The sequence below is a fragment of the Acanthaster planci genome, linkage group LG20 (genome assembly GCF_054643075.1).
Source record: "Acanthaster planci isolate LZ-2023a linkage group LG20, COTS_SCS, whole genome shotgun sequence".
Taxonomy (NCBI): Eukaryota; Metazoa; Echinodermata; class Asteroidea; order Valvatida; family Acanthasteridae; genus Acanthaster; species Acanthaster planci.
In genome coordinates, this window is record NC_141796.1 from 4,779,773 (window position 1) to 4,802,616 (window position 22,844).

At 41.8% G+C, this 22,844-nt stretch overlaps 1 protein-coding gene across 2 annotated transcripts; it reads left to right on the forward strand.

Annotated features, from left to right (window-relative positions):
* Positions 1–4,484: 4,484 nt before the first annotated feature.
* On the forward strand, positions 4,485–22,433 carry LOC110977981 (uncharacterized). Of its 2 annotated transcripts, XM_022232565.2 has the most exons (8): positions 4,485–4,626; positions 6,999–7,224; positions 7,411–7,561; positions 8,319–8,408; positions 10,789–11,439; positions 13,150–13,305; positions 15,716–15,753; positions 18,138–22,433. In XM_022232565.2, the coding sequence occupies exons 2-8, from the start codon at positions 7,024–7,026 to the stop codon at positions 18,258–18,260; spliced, it is 1,410 nt and encodes a 469-aa protein (XP_022088257.1). In that variant the 5' UTR covers positions 4,485–4,626; positions 6,999–7,023; the 3' UTR covers positions 18,261–22,433. The 2 variants fall into 2 exon arrangements, with proteins under 2 accessions (XP_022088257.1, XP_022088258.1); XM_022232566.2 differs by lacking the exon at positions 13,150–13,305.
* Positions 22,434–22,844: the final 411 nt, after the last annotated feature.

The following is a 22,844-nucleotide window of genomic DNA, read 5'->3' on the forward strand; positions in this document are numbered from 1 at the left end:
AGTGTGGTGCTGATGAAGGTAACGAGGACGACTGGCCTGATGGAAGACTACGACGGAATATTCTGAGGGTATTATAGAGCAGGCTCGGTGGTAACTTCCTAAACCAGTGGTCAAACTTGCAGTCATACAATTGTAGACAAATTGTCTGGGGAATTTGGAGTACTACTTAGAAATTACCGGGATGGACCACGGAGACATACCGGTATCTATAAGATTACAAATCTACCACAAATGGGAAGTGCATCGACGGTATTAAAAAGAAATTATTGGCTGGGTTTAAAGAGTGACGAATTCTGGGCTTCCACTTATATGAGAGAGCAGTTCCTACATACGCCGATTTTCTTTTTGCTCTTTTTTCTTTTTCTTAATAAAACATGACAGAAATTAATCCTAATAGAGTAATGGATGAGATGATAACAATAACAAATCAACACCAAAGAGTAAACAGCATGTACTTTGCAAGCACGGGGGACAGAAATGAAAGAAAATAGTAAAAGCGCCCTCCATAAACACCGTGAAGCAAAGGGCGACAGCACACTACGCGTCGCGTCGTGCGTCGTGTCGTGCGTCGCGTCGCGCTTCAGGCGACGTAGAAAGTGACGTGATGCACGACACGACGTACGACGCGACACACAACGCGACGCGTCGTGTGTGTACAAAAGTAATGTCAAGAAGGCGACGGTGTGACCCGACGGGCACGACGCAAGGGAACCGTCGTGCCGTCGCGTCGTCTAGTTGTGTCGCTTGGATGGAGGCTAAAGAGAGAGAGAAATGTTTGTCGTAAATAGTACACCATAGGACCGACCTCTACATGCAGTCTACATTTTACAGGCGATGTACCAGATCCAACGATTTTCCCGTGGACAAGTGAGTGGGAAGAGGTTGTTTCCCGGCAAAATGAACAAGAAGAAGCTGCCTTTCTCTTCAGACATGATTTGGGAACTTTATACATGAAACTCTTTCTCATGATTTTGCTGGTACAACTGAGGAGAACTACCTAACTTCTTATAGAAATCTTTGCCTATTTTTCCATTTCCATCTAGAAGCAATACCGTGGATGGCTTTGTATGTTTACAGGATGATTTTGAAGTTGGTCCTGTACAAAACAGATAACCAGTGCAGATGATACAGTATTGGGTTATGTGCTGAAACTTGGGTGTATTCGCAAGTCTAGCTGTAATCTCATTATCTGTGCTGCAGACAAACCATACAAAAGACTATTACAATAGTCCAGATGGCTGGTCACAAATGCGTGAATTGAAACTGAAAGTGAATCGGGAGAGAGGAATTTACTACTGCACCTAAGATTGGGAAGCTGCACACAAGCCTCAGGATGTGGGTGCCATTGTCATATCTCAATCAAACCATGATCCCAAATTCCTTAGGCACGTGGATGGAGGTATTACAGAATCGCCCACCGTGACATTAGAAATATTTATTTTCCGCAATTGTTGTCTAGTTCCAATAATCAGGATTCACACTTAGTGTGATTGATCATTAGCCTGTCTTGCAGCATCCAATTTCCAATGTCCAAAATACAACTTTTCATTGCAGCTAGAGCAGTTTGGCAGGAAGTGTCATCAGGTTTAAATGATAAATACAACGGTGTGTCGTCTGTATAATAATGGCATCAGGCAAATGGTCTTCAATGATGTCAAATAGTTTAGAAGCATAAACCGTAAATAAAAGTGTCCTAAGCAAGACCCTTGAGGGACACCACAGTGAAGATCAAATTTCTCTGAAAGAGTACCCTGTATAGAAATACGTTGGCTTCTGCCAGATAAATATGATGAAAACCTGGCCAGAGCTTTACCAGATATCCCAACTTTAGATTCTAAACGTTGCAACAGAATAGTGTGATTAACTGTATCAAAGGCAGCACTTAAGTCCAAGTGAACAAGCAAAATGACATGCTGAGAGTTCATTTTCAGCAGTATATCACTCTTGCTCTTCATGAGAGCCGTCTCAGTGCTATGATACTTTCGGTAAGACGATTGAAAATCTGGAAACAGAGAATGTTGACACATGTGGGAGTAAAGCTGATTACACACAGCTCTCTCTGTCAATTTAGAAATGTATTGGAGATTACTAATCGGTCGATGATTTTCTAATATCGGATCGAGGTTTGTTTCTCTTCAACAAGGGACGCACCAAAGCTTCTTTCCAGTCCCTTGGAAATATACTGGGTTCTCATGAACAGTTGATAATCCGGGTAATAACCAGAAGCAAGACATCAAGGCAATCGCTCACCAGCTTAGTAGGCTTTGGATCCAGATCACATGATTTCTTTGTGGACTTCACAAGTTCTACAACCTGTGACCTAGTCAGTGGTTGAAATTGGTCAAATAAAATGCCACACAACAAAGGCGATTCAGGTACCGGATAGGAAGTTCAGCTTCAAGCCTAACATGGTTATTAGATATTTTCTTCTCAAAGAAGATACCCATGTCATTAGCAAGAGCCAGCTTGTTGGTATACAGTGGGAAAGGAGCATTATTAGTGTGTGTATCGGGGACAGTACATTAGTGAATTTGAGCTCGATGTTTTGTTCTCAAGTGATAATAATTTATTATTCAAATTTCATGCAAAAACTGTGCACCTAATCACATGCAGCCTTCATTTATTACCGGTATTTATCTACCTTTTTTATATGAGAACATAACATCTTAGAGACCTCTGTGCCGTGATTCCCGCTTACAAGTTAATCACTGCTTGTGTAGGCCTACCTCCAATGCATAAAATAGCGCAGACTTTCTTTTGTGTTGTTAAATTAATAACTCATAAACCCTGACTGAAATTTGCCATAGTCACAAATAAGCCAGTCTTGACTTGCGAATGTGAAAGCACATGTTGGTAACATATTTCCAAATGTAAACAAAGTTCTGTCTATAAACCAATGCCATCCGCTTTGAGCAAAAGCAAAGTCTTTGGAGATTGTTGTAGCGATGCGCCCGCAACGCGCGTACATTTCACAGTCGTTTGCGAACCAGCGAAGTGCTGTTCCCTTTAATGGAGCCGCCTTTGCAAGGAAATTTGCGCCCTTTCTTGGTCCAGTTCGGACCTCATACAAAAGCGTCTTCGGTCTATTTCTGTCTTTCTATGGAACGCTTATTCCAAATTGGCGGGTGTATGACAGTTATATTTGACGCCATGGTTCCTTCAGACTGCTCCGCTCCCATGGCTCTGTGGTTGGACGTTGAGCTGTAACTGCTGGGCTATGTTTATTTCACTGTAGTGGGGGTTCTTGTTTGTTTGCTGTTTCTTCCTGCTGAGACATGGAATTTGCATAAACCAAGAAGAATCACCAGTGGATCCCCAACACGCGGCTCCATTATTATTGAAATTTTTCTATTGAGGTTAGAAAAAAAAAGAGTTCTCCCTGGATCACCTTGGGAGGCTGGGTTCACTACACCACTCAAGGCAGTCGATATATTTGTACACTATGCCTTGCAAAAAAAAAAAATCTGAGGCCTACAAAATACTGCAGTAGGCCTATGTCATTAAAACACTCACACAGCTGACTTCGTACGCATAATAAATGCTTTAGCGCCTTCCTCTGACTGTTTTGTATTCCATAGCCACGTACAGCCACATGCTGCGTTCCTTCACTTACAACACTTGTATTAATGAACCATGATGGTAGACCTGTAGCAGAGAATGGACTACGGAACAGTTAACAGGGCCCTCAGTGTCTGGCCACATCATTATTATGGTTACACCGTAGCATGCTATGCACTACAAAAAACGATAAAAGGATTTAACTTGCATTCACTTTAATTATAGTAAATACATTGAATGTATTTTAAATTTGTCCAGAGCGGCATGCTTGCCATTGGAGTTTGCTTAGGTGCAGGTTTTTTTTATATCTGTCGCAGGAAATCAATTTTCATGCAGCTGCACAAATTGGCGCTATGTTCAAATTTGCTGCTAATTGGACTTGGCTGGAAAAACGTATACCCCCTTCAAGAAAACTTGACACGGAGGTAGTCAAGTTTATGGGCTTACAATGCAACCCGTCCGCTACTTCTCGCAGGCAGCGTCCAACCCACGTTCGGTTTTATTGCTTCACATCGAGGAAGAGAATCTGATGCAGTGAAAGCAAGATCACATACTGGTGAAGGAAATATAAATGTGAGAATTATCTATGAAAAAGAAGACTTTGGAAAAATTAGCATTAAACTACTGAGATAATTATCTGTAATGGAAAATTAAGAGAGGGTCTTGTAAACTGCGATTGTTTGCAGAGGGTCTCTGGAAGTGAATGCGTGTGGAATTTTTCGGATACAACTCACATATTCAACAATATGGACATGATTTATTCTTGTTAGCACAGACACAAAGAAACAAACACAGAAACAGAAAGAAAAAGTAAATCCTCTTGTACAACATAAAATATCAGACACAAACCCCGCACCACAAAGTTGAAACGTTTAAACTGGATTAAAAATTACCCTATCCCTTTGCAAACGGACGGTGGCGCTCGTCAATAAGATAAATTCAGGTCAAAGTTCAGCTCAAAGCGAGGCTACTCTATGAGGCACTTGTTTGTTTGGCAACAAACTCACGGGCCGATTTTAGCCCAGAATTTCATCGTTCCCGGGGTATTTTCCCTCCTGTTAGAAGTTGGTATGTATCTTTAATAGTGTGGGAAGCTCAGAGGTAATTTTTATAGCAAATGTCTGAAGAAAAGGGTGATTTTTTAGCATTGAAGTGTGCCAGCTTGGTTAGGCATTGTTCGTAAAAAATAGCGCTTAGATTGCGCATGCATGCACGCGTGCAGGTTTTACGAAGTCACGCTTGGGCCAAAGTTCAAAGGTCATCTCATGCTGCGTACATAATCTGCGAGTTGGAGGTTCCTTGTATTATTGTAATTTTGTACATTTGAAAGTATTTTAGGGAGGTGTATCATTTTGAAGTACTTTTGTCTAGCCTACCTCTTGACATTTCTCAGAGCAGAGGGGCTTCCAAAAAAAAAAAAATCTAAAAAAAGTCATATAGCCTAGGCCTACAAATAAATAGGCCACAGTGTGGGAAGGAGTTCCATATACGGATGCCAGTAATTATTTCCAACAGTGATCTATTAGCCATCAGACAGCAAAACCATGTTCAGAAAAGTTCAATTTTACATGTATTTAGGAGGGAAAGTCGTTTACCAGGAAAACACCTACATGTTCATGACTTAAGCCCAGACGTTTCCAGACCGGTCTCATACTCATAGGGTTTGTGCACAGGGTGTCAAGTGGCATTAGTAAATGGAACTCTTTCCGTAGTGTGTGTCATTTGGCTTAGGAAAAAACCCCAAAGCTGTCCCTGAAGATCAGGTGAACATTTATTGGCACAATCACACTGTGAAATGAAAGCAAAATGCTGTCATTTGTAACATGATGTTTGTCTAGAGTAATAAAAATGCCCAAAACTGAAACTAAATTTCTGGAAGGGAAAATAAGTAATTGATTTTCTATTTACATATTTTTAAGGATGTAATTAAGGATCTTAACATTCTTTCATATGAACAAGTACCACTGTTCAAGAAAGCGCAAGCTCAAATTTTTCTGGCCAGTCTCATAGGATTTGTGCACAAGGTGTTCCATAAGGAACTCTTTCCATGGGATACATGTAACTTCACACAATGAATAATTTGTGATGTGCCCAGTGAACTGAATCCTTGCCAGTTCCCTTTAAAGTGAAGCCCAATTTTTCTCATTTGCACTTTCTTTCCATTTTTTGATAGGTCTTGTTGGCTCATAAATCTTTCTGGCGCTGTTTTTATATGTAGGTTTGCGATGTGATCAGAAATACTTTCTATTTGTTTTTTCTTTCTCTTGGCCCAGTCGATATATAGATACAGAAATTGCAGTCCAAGGCTCAAAAAGAGGCAGAAATTCTATCCAGAGAATATCCAGGTTCAATTTTCTTTCCCTGAGGAAAAATTCATATATTTACCAAACTTTGGTGAAAAATGCTGCTGCTTGAATGCTCTCCTCACATCTAATTTATGCCCCAAATTCATTGTCAAAACAAATACAAAATAAGGAGGGCCTGATGTTTCGATCCAAGCAGAATCTTTCTCAAGACAGGACAAACAGGGAATCAACCAAGCATGGATGAATGCAGGAGGATAAAAGAAAAGGTCAAGAAAGCTGCAGACTAAATAAAGGGGCAAGGGGTAAAGGGAACTGCCTGAAAGGCATGGTTGATTAACAAAGGGATGTAAGGTGGGAAGAGATCAAAAAAATACAATGGAACGAACTGAACCCCAAGGAGGGGTATAATCTGTAGACAAAAGAGGGGGAAAGAAATTAGTTAATTAGTAGTTTCCCTCTTGGATGTTCAGGCCATGGGGTTGTATGGTGTGGAGGCGTTTGATACAAAGCTTCTCCCTGTTTAAGCGAACAGCATCTTTATGGTGCCCAAGTGATTCTATGCCCTGTAAGCTCATGTCAGACATACAGTGAATAGGAAGGTTGAAGTGGTGGCCTTCAGGGGAATGTAGTCCTTTGGAGTTGACCGTAGATCTGTGGCCATAGAAACGCTTCTTGAGAGTGTTCTTAGTCTCTCTGACACACTGAATACTGCACACCCTGCAAGAGATAAGATACATGTATATGGCACTAGAAGAGCTACAAGACGTAATAGTGCCTTAGGTTTTGTGGGTGGTACTGTAGGAGTGTATACAGAATGTATCTGATTCCAGGACATGGTTCTGGCAAACAACCCATCTCTTAGATTCACACTTAAAGGTTTGGATCCAGTGTGGATGACCATCTACTATTATTAGAACATAAAACCAACACCTAGTTTGCTTTATTGATGGGGAGGAATTACATAGACTTCCTGTGACAAACTGAGTACAAACCGTTTGAGACTGATCTAAAAATGTTTGAAAAAACTCTGATTTCCCAGGGATCATATAGCATTCAGAGAGCTATAGATCTATAAGGATCTTGTACATTATGTTACATTCTTAGTAAAAGTGCCTGGTGTCATTCATTGTGCAGAATAATAAAGGGGAGACCAGGAAGTATGCCACGCAAAACTCGCTCGGAGACGCAATCCCCGGCCACTGAGCCACGGAGGCGTAGCTCTCGACTGGCAGCCCTACCTCAGACCTCCCCAGAACCCAAGCCAGTGTCTAGGGCACAGAAGACCCCAACCTCAGCCGAGAAGCCGGAACGTCGTGGACGCCCAGCAGGTTCTATTAAGAAGACCCCATCTCCTAAGAAGGTATTGTGCACAATGCAGCCACACAATGCATTTCTTCCATCCCTATCTAATAGTCTTGTTTCTTGCAGATGGTAACTATTGCTATTTTGTCCATTATTTTATACTAGTCAATATCTTGGTTTTGGCGTGAAGGAAAACAATGTGGCTTACTTACACTTGAAAGGAGGACTTTTTTGTGCCAACCAGGAAACTAGGGGTCGAAAGCGCAAGGCACAGCCAGAGCCAACTCAGGATGAAGAACCAGAGTCTAAGACTTCCAAGGAAGATACCGAGGAGCTAGCGGAGGTGACACGGGAAGATGAGAAGGCAGTAGCTGCAGGTGATAGCAAGAAAGAAGGTAGGCTGGAAGGGGCCAGGGTTAGAGGTTAGGTCAAAGGTCAACTAGATCATGAGAGTCAAGGGAGCCAGGAGAGGCTGTGATGTCAGGTTCAATGATGAGATCAATTTACCAAAATTGGACCAAAGAGGCTACATTAGGTGAGACATTGAGGTCAGTGCACTGTGTGCCAATAGGTCAGATCAGGTCATGAGGTATTTTCTCAATAGTTTAGTTTGATGTCAGGTCTTTGTATGTTAGGTCATGAGATTAGATTGATGAGGTTACATTAAGAACATTAGACTGCATTAGGCTGAGGCATAAAGTCGTAGTTGGTTTAGAGAGACAACAGCTATTGCATCTTGGTACTCTGAACAGGTTTCTCTCTTTGGCAACTGCTGGATTGTATGTCATACGTAGAGAAAAGTCTGTAGTCAGTTTACTGGGGAAACGTTGAGTTTTTTTTCTACTCGCAGGTTGGGAAGGATCTCCCTTAAAACGTTAGCTGTACCCGGGCTAAATGTTTTTAAAACTTAGCATGCATGTGAAGACATTCATTATCAGCACATCTGTAAAGTTTCAATTCAGTCTGACATAGGATCTTGTTTTATGTAGAGTCATTTATTGTTCATGCTTTCACATGCATAGACACACACACTGAGAACATGCCAGTGAGAAAATTAGGACGTCAGTTTTGAAAAATTCCAAATTTATGCTTCCTTTAGTGTAGCAGGTCACACATTTTCTTCAGCATCTTCGCTGTTTGTTTTGTCTGCAGGTGAAGATGCACCTGATGCTCAGAGTGATGAAAAGAATGGAAAGGCAGAGAATGTTGACTCCAAAGATGAAAAAATGGAAACAAATCAAGGTAGTAAATGGATAAGGGGCAATGCTGTGTGGTAATACAGCGCCCTCCGTTGACCGCCGACAGGCAAAAGCTTGTACTTGAATATACTGGGATTTCCTGTGGCATTTTGATAAAGCAAATGTTTTCTGTACCATGTCTGGCATACGGAAGAAAACATTGTAAGCTTTTGCTGTATTTGCTTTGAAATGGGCAACACTTCCCATGTGAATTGAATCCTTCAACTTTTGACCTTTGCTCGGTGAAGAGTTTAAGACTGGACAAGTGTGGTAATACATTGAGGCTAATGTCGGAAACAGCAAATTCATTCGAAGAAGAATCAGATATACATGTAGCTGTTTCAGATACCCTGCACTGCCTCTCACTGGGAGATTGACCCCAAATTGGGGCTTTTTTTTTTTTTTCAAAACCACTTTCCCCCATAAGCTGCTTCAGGTGTCCACAGACTTCCCCAGTTTTCTGGCCAAATCCTGTTGCCTTCTTGTATGGCTAGGGCTAATTCCTACTGACATGAGGCACTGTTGTCCTTGTGAGGAAGTGGGAGGGAGTGGATACTCCTAAGGAGTTTAGTCTGTGTCAGCTCTTTCCAGCAAGTTGATCAAACAGCCAAGGTAGTGAGCTGTGAATGAAAGCTGTCACAGACTTGCCCTGATGCGCTCTAAAGTGCTGTCTTTAGTCCAAGGAGAGAAAAACTTGCCAGCCTGTACTGAACAAGTGCCCAGATGCTGCCTAGAAAATGTGTTGATGCCCTTTAGCCACACATAGCCTAGCTGTCACAAGTAACGCATTTGCATTTTTGCCTGTGTGTCAGTGTGACACTTGGCAGCATGATGCTGGCTTGTTCATACAAGGAGAAGTGGCTGCATTCACGTATATGCTTTTTGTGTGCTGCCTCCCCAGCAATAAATATCTGTAAAATTCATTCAACTACATGTATACAAGCCACGGCTTATACATTGATTCTCATACTGAAAAATGTCACTGCAGCTTATACACTAGGCAGCTTACACGGTAAAATCAGTCACAAAAAACTGCTGCTGGGCCATGCGTACCACATGCAGGTGGCACAGTCATGGGGACACGAAACACATACCTGAAATGTGTATGTTATTTTAAACTTGATTTGCTCTGCTGTGGCGAGAGTTTTAGTGATTATTTTCCTGCTTTTTATTCATTCTCATAGTGTATTTTTGTACAGACAATTAATCACTCTACTAAGATTTTTTATTTTTGTTACCTAAAGATTTCTTTCTACCGTGAAATAAAAATCAACCGCTTCAATGGTCTACCTTTGTATGACAGATCTTTCATCTTTACTGATTGTGTTCGGCGTAACATGCCACAGAAGTTCAGGTTTTTTCACTTGGGTTTCCCGATGACAACACTTTCTGTGGTCATGTTGTTATCAGAAAACCAAACAGCTGGACTGTCCATGAATGGGTCTGCAGTAGCAGTCAGGCTAGCCTGAAAATGGGGTTTGTTGCAATCATGATGGTGCGTGCAGTGCATACATCCATGTGCAGCATGCATGCACACAAGCGGTTCCAAAGTGATGACGCGCACCAAGGTCTCGCAGCAGATTTTTCATTTTTGAAGCAATTGGGCAGTGTACTTTTGATCTGTGTCACAAAACCACTGACATAACCAGATGTCGTGTTGTGGACAGTTACAGAGGGTTTTTTTGCATAAAAGCCTATTCTTTGGGAAAAAAATAGTCGAAGATCGAGATAAAACGATCTTTAGACTTAATAACCAACTTTGAGTTACCAAGATTTTATTGTATGTCCCCAACCGCATAACTTTTCCTGGCCGCTGGGTAAAAGGTCTATAGCTGATGCACAGCCCATCAGGACAATCATCCAGCCCACAAAAGTTATTCAATTTGAGGACTTAAAATTCAATTTTTATGGTGACTTTTGTTTGCACTTTTCTTATATTTATTACGATTGCACGTATTGTGGAACCATTGATTCACTGTACTGGCGCTTCAGTATGAAGCACCTTCATGGTTGATCGTCAGCACCGCGGTGCAGCTTATAAGCTGGTGCAGCATATACACTGACTTAAATCTTAATATGCCGATTTTTCTGTGCCGGGGCTTATACACCGTGCGGCCTACATTCCAATAATTACGGTATATTATTGACGAAGTCAGTTCAGAGTTTTTGTGATTAGTTTGCGCACAAATAACTTCAACCCGTACTGTAACATTTCTGAGTAATGTCAAATCCCTCTGTTTTTTCACTGTCCTACCCTAATCCTTACCATAACTCTTACCCTAACTGTGCATGAATTTGTGATTTACTGACTTACACCTACTGATCCAACTCACTTTTCACATACTGACATAACTTACCAAACTCCATGACAATTAATGGAACAGATAAAGCCCAGACATGCACAGCAACAGCTAAGACAGAGGCCCAGCCCACAGGACGGACCCCGGTCCACAAGATGCCCAACCCGGTGGTCAAGATCACAGCGGCAGAGATTCCACAGAAGCAGACCTCTGCCCCAGTAACCCAGGAGGTCAACAAGCCAGCAGCCATGCCCGCAGCCCCACCACAGGTGATTAAGGCTACACCTGCTCCTGCAGCTGCTCCGCCTACCGTCCAGCCCATGGTGGCCCAATCACCCCCTAAAATGCAAACAGTTCAGTCAGTCCCGAAGCCGCCCATGGCCACTTTGGAGACTTCACAGGCCAAAGAACCATCTGCCCCCTCCCGGACAGAGGCCGAGACATCAGCCCCTGCCCCTGTGGTTATCACATCTCCAGTCGTAATTCCAGTTGAGAGTATGAAGCCGGTAACTCAGCCAGATCCAAAGCCCCAACAGCAGCCAGAAGTAGTGGTTGTCGACTCCAGTGCACAGAAGGTAGATGAATCTGTCACTGAGAAAGTTGTTTCTCCTCCTACAACGGAAAGTGTCGAGGCTACAGCAGTCAGTCTTGCTCAGGAGCCTACCAAGCAACAGCAACAACAAACAGTAGCCCCACAAACGGAGGTTGGACAGAGCATGGCTGCCGGACAAGTTGGTGAGCTTGAAACTGAGTGATTATTGTTGCAAGCCTGTGCATGTCATTTGTCACGGCTTTGTTTGCTTGAATTGAACATTTTGAGGGCTAGATGTTGCTTCTGTGATTTGGCTGGTCAGTTTGACAGCAAACTAATCAAGGCTTAGCCGATGTTTCTGCTTTATTTGTTTATTTTGTTTTTTGCAATGCATTGCAGTGCGTTTTTCAATACATGTTTCAAAATCTGTCACCTGTTATCACCAGCTTGTCCAATAATGCTATTTCACAGTTTTCAAAGTCACAACTGTATTCCAATATGGCACAGCTCATTTCTTGCTGCCTTCTGAGATCTTTTATTTTCCTATGTACTTCCTTACCTTACTGCACAGAGTATTTTGGATGCTGCTATTAACCACTTCCTGCTAAGGAGCCTGGTATCGGAGACCTTTGCTTTGTATGCATAGCCAGGGTGCCCAAAATCGGAGCCCAGAGCCCTTTTTCATGGCCGGGGTGACCGAACTCTGAAAAAACAATAGACCAAGCTGCTGGGACTTGTCCATCAAGATTCATACGCTGTCAGCACAGAGTGCTGGCCATTTATGGCGGAGGTAATCCGTCATTGTTTTGAAACAGTACCACTGTTTGCCACTTTCAGTGCCCACGGATTATCAGCGGGGATAAAAGTGCTCCATTACTCTAGCGATAAGCGAGAAAATACCGCTGCGCTTGTTTAATCTGGCTGCATTGAGTAGAGACAATACCGATGTGCAGTGTGGCAACACACTGGCCAATTCAATAAACAGGAAATAATGTGACACTGCACAGTTGGGGCTTTTTACTGGGTTGCAGGCCTGGCTGTACTACTCGCACATCAATCTAGGTTGGCTGTCAGATTAGAGTGGCCACAAGACTGTCATTTGTTTGGGTGTATGTGCCCAGTAAATGAAGATAGGAATTTTTGACAAATTTTGAAAAAGGGAAAATATGAAAAGCGCCTGACAGCATGTCCATGCTGCTAACTCCACCGGGCATGAAGTGGTTAGACTTTGTCTTGCTAAGTCACAGTCATTGTTTTGGCTTACGTGTACCAGGGGTTAGCAAAGTATGGCTGAGCCTCAGTTTAAAGTAATCAATAATTCATAATGCATCACAACTATCATGAAGTGGTCAAAACACCAAATGATAAATACCGCCGCTATAAAATGCAGAATGTGTGGTAGGTAGGAAATGTGAACATTCTACAAACTTTGACTTCTCATGCATTTGATCAGCAATAAGGTCTACAAATATGTAGAGCCTGATCAGAGAGTAGAAAGCAGAACCAAAATTCTTTAGTAAACATGCATTGATGATGGTTCCTGTAAGGTTTGGGGGGGGGAGTGGTTATTAAAACCAAATAATTGGTGAAAGGCCCAGTGATCTTTGAGAAAGCACAATTACCAGTGCAGGAACTCTCTGCATTATTTGATAGGAACTTACAATTCTTGGTCTTCACACTAGAGAGACCATTGTTGCCAGCAATTTTTTTTTCTTGCTGGCTGCTTTTACTATTGTTTCTTTTCCATTTCATGCTTGACATTCCTCGGCATCATCTTCACAATTCATTTTTAACATAAATTAGAACCATTATAGGAGGGTGCATTATACTTTTTCCACTTTCAGCTACACAAACCTCTCATGTCTTTTTTGGGGGGACGCACCCCTAACCCACTTGTTTCACGTCATTAACAGACCTTCCGTCGGCCCACCGCAAGTGCCCACCGTCACTGCCGCCACTGCAATTCCTTACAAAGCCCGAAATTACGATCACGCCGGCGTCCGATGCCGAGCCCAGCCCAACTCCTGGTACCCCTGGAGGGGCGGAGCTAGATGAGTCTGAGGAGAAGGGTGAGGACAGGAGAGGCTTGAGTTGTGCATGACGTTGCATAGTGCAGTGGCTTTTGTTGATAGGATGCTTGCTTGAATCCGTTCCAACTTGGCCCCTTGGTAACACTAAAGCAGGTTAAAAAGATTTTAAAAATTGCCAGTGAGGTTTTGAAAAAGGTGCTCAATCTTCACATTCGCTAAAGTGTAGAATTTTTCTTCTTTTTTGGTGGCATCTGTAGGGATTCTCTTTTCCAATCTACGTTCTATTTCAGACAGTAGGCTTTTCAGGAATTCGGTACTGACTGGGAAAGAAAAGAACCTCGGTGATGTGGAAAATTGCTTGATCTTTCACCCCTTCAGCAACCATAGAAGGCTGCAGCACGACAGGCAATGCACCTGGCTTTATTTCTACCAGTGATACTAGCATTTGCTAGATGTATTGGCATGCTTAGCATTGTTAGCCTTCAAAAGAGAAGGCTGGTATCCTGTGCTTGGAGCTGGAATCATTGCTGTTCTCCACTCTTATCACCGCATAGTTTTTATACATGTGCTTGTTGCTCTCTTCAGCATGTCTGTCAATCAGCTTTCCTTTGCACTTGTACAGAATGATTGCACCACTCTCCTGCTCTCACTCTTTAACCCTAGAAAGGCCTGGGAGGGATTCACAGGGGTTGAATTTTCTCTACATACTTGGTGTTATGTCCTTTTTTTTCATGCCAGGCCTTACATGTACTTGTGACCTGCCTAGATCCTTCAAAATCCACCCGGAGGCTTTGAAGGATCCAACAGGATTATGGAAGAGCCTGCACTTTAGTTCTGTACATGTACATCGAGCTTGATGCTCTTGAAAGTTTCAGAATATAGAATGTGTTGTTGCTTCCTGCACAGTGCGTGATAATAATTTCTACTTTGAAGACCTTTTCCTGTAGGAGAAAGGGCTGAGGAATACTTCAGCTGATCATGGGGATACTGGGGTACTTGACCATCAGGTTTATAAAATTTGATCCTACCATTCTGTTGAAACTGTCCTTTACTGTTGAGCTGTGTCAGGGGTTTTTTCATTGGCAGCACTGCAGTAAAAATGAATGAGCATTGATGATAATTTAAAAGATTGACAGTAAGTAACCTACACAAATGAACCCTGCTTGCCACCTGGCCTTGTCATAGAGTACATGTATTCCTGAAGCCGTGCCAGCTTAGCACCTCCTCGTCAAATTGCCAATGACTGCAGATAAGCTGCATATGATGTGTGGTCAAATAATAAGCACGGCAGAAGTACCCTTGTTATTCACACACTGGTGTTGACTTGGACTGTTCTTCACTACGTTAGTCAGCAGGGTCATTCTGTACATTTGAGCTCCAATTTCTGTGTGTGTTCTTGTCGCATTTGCCATGTATGATTCTGTAAGTTCAGGTTACATGTATGTTCTCTTATTTCCAATAGTGCTATTAATGCAAACAATTGGAAATGAATTTCATTGATACTTCTGTGTCATATCCCCGCCCTGAGCTAAAGTGCACCTCCTCCGGCGAAAGAAAGACAGATGGTACTAAGTTTTCCAACCGGGTTCTTGCACGCGTTCAGCGTGCACACGAAGACCACACATTCTAGACTAAAATCGTTGCGCATACTCAGTGTTCTCCACGTCTAATGCGCATAGACTTGCGCACCTATGCAATGAGTGAGTACGAAAGGACTGTTCATTTCATTTCAAAACACACCCTCTGTTGTTCCTGCTCGGAGCGGATTACACAGGTCAGGTGTAACAAGGACTCCAAATGCCCCACTTTCAGACCCTGAACTTACAGAGTGACCCAGCAGTTATGTACAATGTCGCACTTGTTCTGAAGAACTGTAGTGTCAGCATTGTCACAGTGTACTGAATGTCACAGTAACCTTGTGTTGAAATTGGGTTGATGGTGCATTAGTTGTACCCCCCTACCTCTGATGAATGGAAAGGCAAAGCCAACTGCCAAGCTAAAGTAATCAGTTGAAGTTTACCAGCCTCCACTGTTAAATTGTACAATAAACGAGGGATGATATGCGTCAACCAGTGAACTGCAAATATCATAACAAACTAGTTAGGCCTAAATGGAAGGCATCATATCTAAGAGAGCGCTCTCTCTTGCTCTGCATACGTAGCCTGTACTTTGCTTCCAAAGTGTATGCCATAACACCAATATATGGAGTTTGTTGGATGTGCGCATACTTATGGTATACATGGTCAAGTGCACCAACACCAATACCATTTGCTGTCCTTTTGTTGTGACAAATGAATTAATGAATTACCAACACAAACAGCACCCTACTAATACTTACCCTTCTTGCCAACGTTTTTGCTATCTACAAAATACAGCAGCAGTGCTTCGTAGCATTCAAGCCCACAGTTACTGTTTGAAACATTAAATGTCTTGATTGATTCTATTGCAGTGACTGAGAAACCTGTTGAGGAACCAACCAAAGAACAGGTGAGTAGTGCCAGAGTTCCCACAGTCCTCCAGGATAAGTGTGAATTGCCTAGAATTTCTGGTGGTTGGATTTGGCACGACCAGGGTTACTTTGTGACTTCGATATCCACTTTCCCTGCATGGCAAATCACACGGTTGTGTGCAAAGAGCCTTTGTTCAAGGAGACTGTTAAACAATGTCAGTTACAGTCTTCAAGCAGATTTGAATCCCTAATCCTGATTGGCTGATCCATGGCGACACATTGTGGAATACATTATCCACACCGCACTATTATGGCTTTATTTCAAGGGTAAGCATAATTGCATCCCATTAGCAACCTGACTATTAGGCAAAATTGATGATGAGTGATATCCCATTTGTGCCTGGGGAACCGTAAATCATGTTTCAAATCGCTAACTGCAGTGATATGGGATATTTTTATGTGGTTCCTTTTAGGGACCTGTGCTGTGCCATTCTTTCGTGAAGGGTTAAAAAGTCCATGTGCCATATTTCAGAGTTGTCATAACGTGTTACTACATGATACCAGTATGTGAAACAAGCAATGCTAACTTTGCAAAGCAGAAGGAATCAAAACTTTGAAACAGACCTCTGGTTTTAAACCAGACCCTTAAGTTTGCTCTGTATAGTCAAGTCCCATCTCAAAAAGGGTTACAGATCTCTTCTTAGACCAGTCGCAAGGAACAACAACAAAGCTCCTTTGAATAGCCTGTGACTGTGATTGGCTTGCTTGTGGCGGACTTGCAGGGGCTTATGACAAACTCAACTACAACACTGATGTACTCCTCTTACAACGCATTCCCAGCTGTCTCACTGAGACAAACTAGACTGCTTATATCATCAGGGAAAAGACCTTGTGGGAATTTCCCTTGTTTCCACATTAACATGTACAGTAAAATCTCGATAACTCAAAGTCGGTTAACTCGAAACTCCACTTAACTCAAAGAATAATTAACCCTAACAGTCCTGAATCCTCCAATTTAATGTGATTTTGCACACACCTTAGGGAGTTAGGGTTAATTTCCACCGAAAGCATAGGCTTTTATGTACAAAACATATCCTTAACTCAAACTGCTCATGTTGCCGGATTCGTTTACCTCGAAGTTTTTATGAAGCAGATCCAAAAGAAACCGCCGCCAAAATACTTCCAGAAACTGTAAGCAGAACGTGGGTCTAGTTATGAATCATTTCTGACACGCACACTTTGTCTTTTCACACAGGAACACTTGCAAGCGCGCTACAATGATGATCGATCTAGACACGTAAACCACACCGTGACCGCAAAATCCGACTTGCAGGAATTAGCCCAGTTGTTACCGTTGGCCCATTGTAGAGAGTGCGTTGGCACGCTAACTGATGGCTCTTTGCGGTGGCTGCGGCAATGCATAGGAGATCTTTGTGTATGCCGCACGCACCACGTTAAAGTCTGGCCTAATGGTCCGGCCCAACTGCTTGCACTCACCCTTGCGATGGCGGCCCAATTAGAGCCACAAAACAAAGCATGCTTATGCGCAGTGGACCAACCACGTGACTGCAGTGCAGAGTTTTTGCGTAGCCAAATCTCACTCCCAAAAATAAACAAAAGTTTGAAAATAAAGAACGAAGAACAAAAAATAAAAATAGACACCAATAGTATTTTTGTCTTTATGAAATTCTATTGAAGCGCAAAAAGGTGCGCCCTCATGTGATGAAAAAAGTCGTCTGACTCATCGGGAAACCCCGCCCGAGTACACGGTATCAGAAATGGGACCACCACAATACATCACACATGCACAATGCAAAAGAAAGATTTGCCACTCAAAGGTACACAGTGTAAATGATTTATAGTACATGTAATGTATTATTTATCAGCCGTTGACAACAAAAATCCTCTGCAAAAATGTCTTTCTATGAACAAAAACTTGTGGCACCAAAGTATAAAATAACCACAATATCATTTCAAAAGTCATCGTAGGGAGGTTTACGGTAACTGTGCGCTCAGCGTAGAGGTACATGTTATGATACACATCGTAATAATGACTTAACTTCAAAAGAAATCGGGACCTTCTTTTAACTTTAATTTCGGATAACTCGAATTTTTTATCCATTCCCCAGAGATTCAAGGTATCGAGATTTTACTGTACATGTATATGAAGGAATCACTCATAAAGACAATTTGGCCTTGCTATAACACTCAAAGTAAAAAAATTCCTTCCACTTGACATATTGCATAGACACATAGGGGTTATTTGACTGATTTTGACTAACCCATTAGCCTTGTCAAGAATACATCATTACAGTGGAGGGATAACCATGGAGCACACAAACGGCAAGCCTTTTTGCTCAGTGCACCGACATAACGTTGCCACTCATTGTCGTTTGTTTGGGGAATTCTTTTTTCCTTGTAGGATGTACCAAATGACGCTGCCCCCTCAGAGAGCATCGATAGCCTGAAAAAAGATGCTGTACAGCACGACGGTATGAACAATGGTGAGAGCGTGGCCCCTGCTGCTGCTGCCGTGGCTGTATAAGCTCCCTGTTCAGGCCCGCAATTACGTTGAATATTCAGTAAGTGTAGGAATACTCAGTTGACTGTATGAATATTCATTGGATTTTTATGTAAATTACGATGACGCCAGTCAGAGATCAGTGAATCCTCCCACAATATTCATGTTTTGAGAAAGAACGAATTTATTGAAAATTTTGTGATTTTTAGAGGTTTTTAAAGAAAAGAATGGAGGTTTGAAGATGTCAGTTTGAGCACCATGTCATTAATCTCATATCTGTTGGTATTTGCTTTCTCATAACCTTTTTACATGTTGAAAATCATTCACTGTTTTGGAACCACAGGCTCATTGCAACCAGCTTCATGTAAAGTAATATGGTTGGTGGCAGGATTTGATCATCCTGAGCCCTACAGAATCTTGAACCTCCTAGTAGATTTGTAAAAGAATCTGGAAGGGCCAGGATAGGGTATGTTTAAAGGTTTTCAATGAAGAACTCATCAGACCTGCAACGTTTATGAAGGGATTTCTAGTTTTGGAGTAATTTCCACCTCACAGCAAAGTCACATGTACATTACATTTAGGGGTTACAAGTTAAAACTGAAAACAAATGTTAATGTTTATAGTCTTAATGACATGGTTTTTCTGTCCACGGACACCTCCGATGATATTTTTATTCAATTATGTAAAGTAGGGATTTAGCTAGACTTTTGTGTTTTTCCATTTCCAAGTGGGCTTTTGAATGATAATCTGTTATGTCTGCTAGGTGTATACATGTGCTCCATAGTTGTTGTTATTCTTCTGCAAATGGAGTATAAAATATTGAAAGATAGTGTTAGAAAGAAGTTAGACAGCCCTGAATAAATAAATGAGAGTCTTGGATATTCAGGGGTAGGTAATATTGATATTTGTTACCCTGTTTGGGAATCAGATATAACTATATTGCAAACATCTCAGACCTTATGTTACACCCACTTGTTTCGTGATTGCCCTCAATGAATGATCTACATGAATGTGTTAATTGAAAGAGTTTGAACTCCTTGGGACCCGGTTGGGAAGTCCATGTGCATGTCATAAGCTTACACTTGCTGCATGTGGAACCTCAGAGGTGTGCACTGTTGGTTGGGTATGAACCATCTACCGTGTTCATGACTTGAAGGGTGTTTCTGAAAGGTGGTAGAGAAAATAACAGTGAGGGGCAGTGACTGTGGTGGAAAGGTGATCTCAAATATTGACTTGATGTCTGCAGCGCAATCAAATTACTGATTTATTTGGCTGTGTGTGCCACTTCGTCCTCACTGAAAACACTGACATTGCAGGTGGAAACAGTTCAAAGTGTTTCCTTTTTTTTCAAGATTATGTCACCCTTTCCACACTGAATTACCCAGCGTGTGTAAATGTTTACATGCATATTATTTGTCAGAACAAATCACCTGGGCATAATATATGGCTAGATCACTCTCAGAGCAGCTTGAAGAAACATCTCTTCTTCCTGTGTCACAGGCAGACTTCGAGCAGTCCTGGCCATTTGCAAGCTCACGTTGCACAAAGAACATTATGTTGTGATTATTATCCCATCAGTTCAGAGAACGTCCTGTTATCAGTGATCAAGCTCTTGTCACAGTGAGTTACAGGTAAACACAAAATGTTAAAATGCTGCATGCACAGAAACCACCCCTGTTCCATTCTACACGAGCAACTTGAGATATGCCACGATCTTTTGATGACTCTGCCACGTAAGTGACAGCCTTGAAGTAAATCACTCAAGTTAACAAGTGTCATACCTTGATGGGGTAGGGCCTTACGTACGTGTAATTGTATATACAGGGCAGCATTGACAGGTTTTGTCTTTTATAGCTACAGTGGTAAGCAGAGAAAAATGTTGGAATGAACAGGCATGTACATGTATTTAGCTAGCACTCTGGCTGTAGATATAGTGCAGTTTACAGCATGCGATCATCATGTTACAGAATTTAGCGGCTGATGCTGTTTTGTTGTCAATATACATGTATAATGTGGTGTCATTGCTTAAAAGTTAGGTCTCCGGGGTCTAGTTTCCTGTTAGGTGCTGTGTTGTACAACAGCCATAGTGTGAGTGCAGCGTCCTGCCCATAGGATCATGACTGTGCCAGGTCTTGGCTTGGCCCGGCAATAGCAAACACACCTTTGGAAGTTAGCAGGCCAGTGACTGCAGCAATTTTCTGACTGTGTTTATGCCAGCCGTAGCCATGAGTTAAAGATGTAGCCGGGCTCCTATCAGGCTTGGTGGCCTGTCCAGTATTTGGCTGGGTGTCTGTGTAGTAGAAGGCTATCACACCAGTAGGTCGTCACGAGATTTCAAGAGTATGACAGTGTGAGAGGAAATTGCCAAAATTTGTCATTAGTGTGTTCAGATTCATTTTGTTTTAACAAGGGGTTTTACTTGTCCAGGAAGGCTCATGCCTGAGTTTGGTATGCTTAAATATGACTGTCGAGAAATTATTACATCTTTTTTAATTTGGGAAAGAGGTTATCTACCATTTTTTTCAGGCACTCAGAATGTGTTGAAGGACCATTTCTTAAAACCTGCAAAGTGTTTATAGTTGTAATTCCTCCTTAACTTCAGAAAAGATGTCCCGACTGCATCATTAACCTGTACCAGGGTATTTGTTAATAGTCACGGTAACATGTTTTAGAGGGATCGAAGAGTGGTTGTAGCTCGAAGGCAACTTCAAGTTGGTCACACATCTGGTTCCAACGTCTCATCTCTAGCTCGTTTATGTGCTCTTCAATATTTTACAGTGAGTGACGTTTATCAACTTACACGTGTAAGAGTGTGTGTGTGCACCCAAAACAGGGTCCCGTTTTTGGATCTGTGTGTTGTATAGGAGCTCTCTAAAAGCTGTCAAAAATTTCCTTTGACTCTAAACGTGGAGGCTGGGATAGCTCTCACTTGTTTCAACAACTCATATGATCATTGCCATTTTTAAAGCACAGTCACTACTCGATTGTGTTTTACAGCGTCTACAACAATCGGCCGATTGAAGGGCAAAAAATTGAAGAATATATTTTTACCGACTAACTGCATTTAGCGAATATTGTGCCCGTCTATTTTTAGACTGTAAAAAATCTGTTTTTTCTCTCTTGTCCTGACTTCTTAGTTTCCTACAACCTGTGCGTGTATGCACATGCAGTGTAGTCAGTTAAGTGTAAGGTGAATTGCAATTACAATAGTCTACATGTATAATATGTGAATTCTAATACGCTCGTCATAATTATACTATATGGGTTTTCCTTGTCTTTTCATTGCCTTGGGAATATGAAACTTGAATTGTTTGAATGAGTTACCACGTGGAACCCCCCCTTCTGTGCTTGTCTAGCGCCTTGTACGAAGTACGCAATGTTGTGTGTGGCGTGTTGATAGTCTCCCGAATTGACAGTATAAATTCCATTTTAAAAGAAAAGGGTTTTTGCAGCAGAGGAAATCCATTGGGAAATGAATCGGAACGCATCGGTTGCAATTGCTGTTTATTAGTTTGTGGTACAAAAAATGGTTTGATTGCAAATATTTAAATATAACTAAATTTTGGAAGGAAGTAATTTAAAAGGCTGTGTATAAATCTCACTGATAACAAAGCTGAGTTGATGGATGTACGTTGTTTTGTTGTGAGCCACATTTACGGTAGACTCCCACCTTCCGTGGGTTTCTGAGTGAACTTCTGACGTCACTTACATGTCATTGATCAGCTGTTTAGCAGCCACTTCGAGGAAATAAAATACGTTGTACATTTAACTTGCAGTGTCTTTGGACCCACCAAGTGGCGTTAGAATTCCCTTCAGAGAAAACTAGACTTCCGTATAAAACACTTAAGCTTTGGTCCTTTTTAATCTGTACATTGGCTTTCCATCAATACTCGCTCAAGAAATAGTTGATGTGCATCCATTTTTCTAACTAAATAAACCACATGAAACAGATTGTCTCTATTCTCCCTTAAAAGCTGTAAATTCAAATTGCGTATGAACTGTAGAATACATTTAAATTTTCCCTGTCGAAGAATCTTTCTGTGTTGTTAGACTGTCCTTTGACAAGGGAACAGTTGGAGAATCGCTTTGCTAAGCTTTTGGCACACGTGATATTCTTATTTTTGAGCTTGCTTTCAGACCAAAACAGAACTGAACTCAATTCTGCTTTCGTTTAGTTAATAAAAGAGAAGGATTTGATCTGTGTTTGACGTCTCTCTACAATTTGTGTCTGCTTTAGTTCTAAATAAATCATGCGCACACATGGAACTTGGAAAGGAAATCTTTAACTTGCACATCTGTGCTTTTGTTGCACTTTTGTTGACTTGAAGGTTTCATTTAATGAGCGGAATGAATTTGTATTAGGCAACTTTGCGTCGAATCTCGACTCGCTAGGTGCACTTATTAATTATAAAGGACAGAGAAATTGACTTGGGTCGAACCTGTAATCTTCAGAGACTCCTTTTTAAAGATTAACAACGATGGACGCGCATGGATGTCCTATTTCGCTATAGGCAGCTGTTGGCAGCTTCTAGGCGGGCCATTACACGGGGGCTCATCAGTCGACCTGGAAGACTTTGATGTGGTGAATGATAAGAAGCAGTCGTGTGA